This window comes from the organism of the source record quoted next, unplaced genomic scaffold (assembly GCF_019419815.1).
Source record: "Pyrus x bretschneideri cultivar Hongxiangsu unplaced genomic scaffold, Pyrus_bretschneideri_v1 Contig3, whole genome shotgun sequence".
NCBI classification, from domain to species: domain Eukaryota; kingdom Viridiplantae; phylum Streptophyta; class Magnoliopsida; order Rosales; family Rosaceae; genus Pyrus; species Pyrus x bretschneideri.
Window position 1 is genome coordinate 115,559 of NW_025999612.1, and position 5,652 is coordinate 121,210.

Genomic DNA, 5,652 nt, shown 5'->3' on the forward strand with positions numbered 1-5,652 from the left:
CTTTTCTCCTTAGCCTATGGGTTTTTCTCCCACCTTGAGTTTTACCATAGCAAGGTTTTGTGAGTTTTACTACCAATGCATACTTTCTTTTAAAATGTGAAACTCATATTAGCCCGTTGTGTTGCCGACTTCCTCAACTATTCTACCTTATCTGTAAAAGATCTAATGCGATGTTTGTTTGAGTATTTACACACTAAAGGGGAGTGTTGCTGTCATATTTGGAATAGAAATTTGATTATGTAAATCCTAGTGTATTTAGGGATATCTTTTATATTCATTTTAGTTGTCTAATTCCTATTAGAGTTGTAATCCTAAAAGGGTCCTACTACGATTAATAAAGGCACAATGGGGTGATACAACACACACCTCACAATCAAATCTCTCTCTTCTCTCTCTCATTACCGCCGGCCTCCCCCTCTCTATTCCCCTAGAATAGCTCAGTTAAATAGGCCTACAATATATATTTGTTTTACAATGCCCACATACTATACGTTATTAGGAGGTCTTTTGTAGACATATTATTAGTTGTAACATGATGAAATTTTTGTAAGCGTTAATGACTATCAACAATTAGGAGAATTCTTTTGTATTTTATGTTTATGTGAGATGTAACAAATAAACATTTACTAGCACATTATTTTGTTTAATTGAAACTTAGTCGTGGTTGACTTGATGAAATATGTATGTTCCCAAAAAAATATAATCCAATAGAAATCTGTGAAATGCATGGATGTTTAGAAAACTAGAACTCTTGAGATATTGAGCATTTTATGTTGACATGTAATAGGCTTAAACCAGCCAAACCAAACCGACTAACAATAGTATGGTTTAGTTTCAATAATGATATTAGTCAAAGCCAAATCAAACGAAACCGTTGATTGCTAATTAATTTAGTTATACTTTTTGTGCCAAACCAAACTAAATCCAACTGCACCCACCATTCAACGCCAATTTCATTTCTTTTGTTCTTTTAATTACTAATTTTTGCATCATCATTATAATTTCATGTAAAAAGGACATAAGTTTACGTGTTTACCCTGCAAACAGAGGCAAACTTGAGAGTGACTAAAACACAAATACGGGAGAACAACTTCATAACACAAGGACATGCAGGAAACTACATACAAATGTTTTTTTTTTCACACAAGACGTCATTATAATTGTAAATAAAGAGCAAGTAATAGGTTGTCACGATAGATAAAGTGTTCATTTTAACTCATGGTAGCCCGAATACGAACTCTTCAGTCTAATAGTGCAAGTGAGAGGCTACTTAGTAATATGGTCTAACGGTGTTTTTCTTCACTTGTAAGCAAGAAGTTTGAAGTTTGATTCTCGTCAAATGTGAATTTGAACCACATTATTGCTAGCTCATTATGAGGCTAAGCTCATTCCTACCCGATCTTGTAATGTAGATAATATCGTTTGTTTTTTTTGTTTTTTTTTAAATAGTGTAAGTGAGAGGTTTTAGGTTCAATTCTTGCCAAAGGTAAAGTTAAACCACATTATTATGGCAAGCTAATTGAAAGACTTAGCTCACTCGTCATCCGGTCACCCCCTTAGTTTCGATAATATTGTTTGTTTAAAAAGAAAAAGTGTAAGTTTTATTTTTTTTGAACAAATATATTATCTACACTAAAGAAGAGAGGTAGACTTTACCTCATAATAGACTAGTAATAATATGATTCGAGTACGCATTTAACGAGATCTTTCATTTCTAAATGAAAATGAATACCACTAATTCTTAGTGTGAATAGTGCAATAATAGAATTGGTACTAAAAATGTTGCGCGGGTTGGTCATTGCTGATAATAAATAAATTTAATGGAAAAACAAAGAACGGAAATCGGGATGGTTCGGCTGCGATTCCGAAGAGAAGGAAAACACATGAGGAGCATAAAATAGAAGAGCGAGCGCTAAATACAGTGTGAGCGGGCGAGACCTTGCCGGGACAGACAGATACAAAATCTCCGAACACCTCTGCAACAGAAGGTTGGCAATCTTAATGTCTTCACCTTAAAAAATGGAGCTTTTTGACCAAAAAATAAAAAAATGGAGCTTGTTTCCTGCTGAATGCTTGTCGATCTTGTTTATTATTCCATTTTTAAGCTTCGGTGTTTTTGGGACTTTGGGGTTCCCCGAAAGGTTCCCTTTTTGTGGAATTGGGTTTGGTACTTTGGCTCATCGTAAAATAATTAATTAATTCAGGCAGTGTGTTGTGGATTTAATCTTTCTTTTAATTATGTTATGTATTTAGGGTTAAGGATATAATCCAAGTATTTTCTCATATCTTGGCTTTTGTTGCTGCAGTTAAGAATCTTGAGGTTTCTGATGCAAGATGGTGAACGCTGTTAAAGGACTGTTCATCTCTTGGTAAGATACTACTTGTACCAATTCTGTGTTGCGCTTCTATTAGTTTTGCGGAATTTGGCATGGTTTTCAAAGATATTAGGTTGCCGTTCCTCCTCGCCTTCTTATATTTCGAAAACTACTTCTATTCAATGGATACAACGACAAGTTTAAAATCTTGTCTTGCATACGTTGGCACTCGGCAGTTCTCTGTCTTTTGGGTCTTAGGTTTGATTTGTTTCTGTTGGTAGCTACAACGGAGTGTCCGATCATCACAGATTCACTGTAGTTTCTTTGAGTTCAAAGCGAGTGCATGGATTTAAAGCTTCTGACTTGTGTACATTATATGTTGATACAAAGCGCAATCCACAAATAGATTTTGATTCATCCAGTGAAGCGATTTCTGTGGAGTTTGTATCTTCCGGGTTATATTAATTTTGTGGAATTTAGCATGGTTTTCAAAGATATTCGGTTGTGGTTCCTCCTCGCCTTCGTATATTTAGAAAACTACTTCAATTCAATGCATATAATGACAAGTTTAAAATCTCGTCTTGCTTAAAAATTATCGTGCGGTTGGGTTGGCACTTGGCAGTTCTCTCTCTCTCTTTTGGGTCTTAGGGTTGATTTGTTTCTATTGGTAGCTACTACGGAGTGTCTGGTCATCACAGATTCACATTAGTGTTTTTGAGTTCAAAGCAAGTGCTTGGATTTAAAGCTTCCGACTTCTGTACATTATATGATCATACACAGCGCAATGCACAAATAGATTTTGATTCATTCAGTGAAGCAATTTCCGGAGAGTTTGTATCTTCAGGCTTTTAGTATCTGTTAATCCAGCTGCTGAGTTCACCATCCTTAAAGAATAGTTTTAGTTGCTTCTTTAACCATCTCATGCTCTTGCCTTTTTCTGAAAGCATTTGTGCTTCTCTTGTACAGTGACATACCGATGGCGCAATTCATCATCAATTACGACAATTCACTGCCTGCTTCACAGAGATTCATAATACACGTCTTGGATAGCACTCACCTTTTTGTGCAGCCCCATGCTGCCGAGATGATAAGAAGCGCCATTGCAGAATTCAGGGATCAGAATTCATATGAGAAGCCTACTTGAGTGCTTTGGAGACTAAATGTTTGATTCATCGTTCATATCATGGCTTTAAATCCTTCCTCCAGTTCTTTGTCGACTGAAGCTGTTAATACGAATCCCAGCTTCCTGTAAGAGAAATTATACTACCTTGTGCTTTTGTAGTCGGAACACATGGAAGTTTGAATGATACCCATGCATTGTATTAAATGTAGTGAACTGTGTTTCGAACAGGGGTGGTCACAGTTTGGTTTGGTGTTGTTTCAAACAGTTTTGGTTCGGACCGCTGGGTTTCAAATCATTTGCAAACAAAATAAAAGGTGAACCACAGCAAATTACATGGAATTCAATTACAAATTTTGTAGGAAATTCAATTCATGCTGCAAAATTTAAATATCAATTAGCATATTTTTAGTTAAATACTTGAATCTGAAACACAGTAAACAAATGGCCGAATGGGTTCGTTTGTTTAAGTATTTAATTCCGGACAAGGATCCTCTCCGGATCTTCTTTGGATCATCTTTGTGGGTGTCACATCCCGGCCCGGGTGAGACCACTTCCCGGGCCCGCTCCACCACCGTAGCACGATATTGTCCGCTTTGGGCCCCGACCACGCCCTCACGGTTTTGTTTCTGGGAACTCACACGAGAACTTCCCGATGGGTCACCCATCCTGGGAGTGCTCTCGCGCGCTACTCGCTTAACTTCGGAGTTCCTATAGAACCCGAAGCCAGTGAGCTCCCAAAAGGCCTCGTGCTAGGTAGAGATGGGAATATACATTTAAGGATCGGTCCCCTAGGTGATGTGGGATGTCACAATCCACCCCCCTTAGGGGCCCGACGTCCTCGTCGGCACACACGCGACCAGGGTTACGCTCTGATACCAAATTGTCACATCCCGGCCCGGGTGAGACCACTTCCCGGGCCCGCTCCACCACCGTAGCACGATATTGTCCTCTTTGGGCTTACCATTCCCTCACGGTTTTGTTTCTGGGAACTCACACGAGAACTTCCCGATGGGTCACCGATCCTGGGAGTGCTCTCGCGCGCTACTCGCTTAACTTCGGAGTTCCTATGGAACCCGAAGCCAGTGAGCTCCCAAAAGGCCTCGTGCTAGGTAGAGATGGGAATATACATTTAAGGATCAGTCCCCTGGGCGATGTGGGATGTCACAATCCACCCCCCTTAGGGGCCCGACGTCCTCGTCGGCACACACGCGACCAGGGTTACGCTCTGATACCAAATTAAGCGGGCCCGGGAAGTGATCCACCCCGGGCCGGGATGTGACATTGGTATCAGAGCCTATCCCTGGCCAGAAATGTGCCGACGAGGAAGTCGGGCCCCTGAGGGGGGTGGATTGTGACATCCCACATCGCCCAGGGGACTGATCCTTATATGTATATTCCATCTCTACCTAGCACGAGGCCTTTTGGGAGCTCACTGGCTTCGGGTTCCATAGGAACTCCGAAGTTAAGCGAGTAGGGGGCTAGAGCAATCCCATGATGAGTGACCCTCTGGGAAGTTGCTCGTGAGTTCCCAAAAACAAAACCATGAGGGAATGGTAAGCCCAAAGCGGACAATATCGTGCTACGGTAGTGGAAGCGAGCCCGGCAAATGATCCGCCCCGGGCCGAGATGTGACAGTGGGGATCCGAGGATCAATCAATCGTGTATGTTCATTATACATTGTGTGGTCAATTTTCGTTAGATACTATTTATTTTCAATTTAAAAATTAAAATTTAAAATGATTTATAACTGCACGATATATGATGAACGGACACAATTAATTGATCCTTCGGATCCCCACAAAAAGGATCCGGGAGAGGATCCTATTCCTTTAATTCCAAACAAGGGCAGAGAACTTCCTTTGAATCTGAAACAAGGGAAGGGATCATAGCATTTGACTATTTGATAGGAGCATATTCATGCGACTTAAATGGCTTGTTCTCGTGCATTTACGTTATGTTTCTTTAGTTATTTTAGTACTTTAAGCTATTTTCGTGTGTTTGTAGGTCCAAAGGGCTAAAGGAGCAAAAAGATGCATTTTGGAGACTTTTGGAGCACTTTTGGGCTAAGGATGGATAGCCTATGCTTGGAGCCAAAGTGTTGGACGAAATTGAAGACCTAATTGAAGACCAAAGTGTTGGAACCTTGTTCCCTTTAGTTTTAGGACATTTAAACCTTTCCTATATCCTTAGCCGTGCATAACATTCCAACATTCC

The 5,652-nt window shown here is 40.1% G+C and overlaps 1 protein-coding gene across 1 annotated transcript; it reads left to right on the top strand.

Annotated features, from left to right (window-relative positions):
• The first annotated feature begins 1,835 nt into the window (after nucleotides 1-1,835).
• LOC103940953 (general transcription and DNA repair factor IIH subunit TFB5) lies at nucleotides 1,836-3,646 on the top strand. The gene is made up of 3 exons (XM_009351130.3): nucleotides 1,836-1,988; nucleotides 2,307-2,369; nucleotides 3,282-3,646. Exons 2-3 carry the CDS (start codon nucleotides 2,335-2,337, stop codon nucleotides 3,457-3,459), a joined length of 213 nt encoding a protein of 70 aa, XP_009349405.1. The 5' UTR covers nucleotides 1,836-1,988; nucleotides 2,307-2,334; the 3' UTR covers nucleotides 3,460-3,646.
• The last annotated feature ends 2,006 nt before the right edge of the window (nucleotides 3,647-5,652 follow it).

Coding starts and splice junctions, on each gene's coding strand:
- LOC103940953 (XM_009351130.3), top strand. CDS start 2,335: ATGGTGAACGCTGTTAAAGGACTGTTCATCTCTTG. Junction 2,370..3,281: donor AAAGGACTGTTCATCTCTTG/GTAAGATACTAC, acceptor TCTCTTGTACAG/TGACATACCGATGGCGCAAT.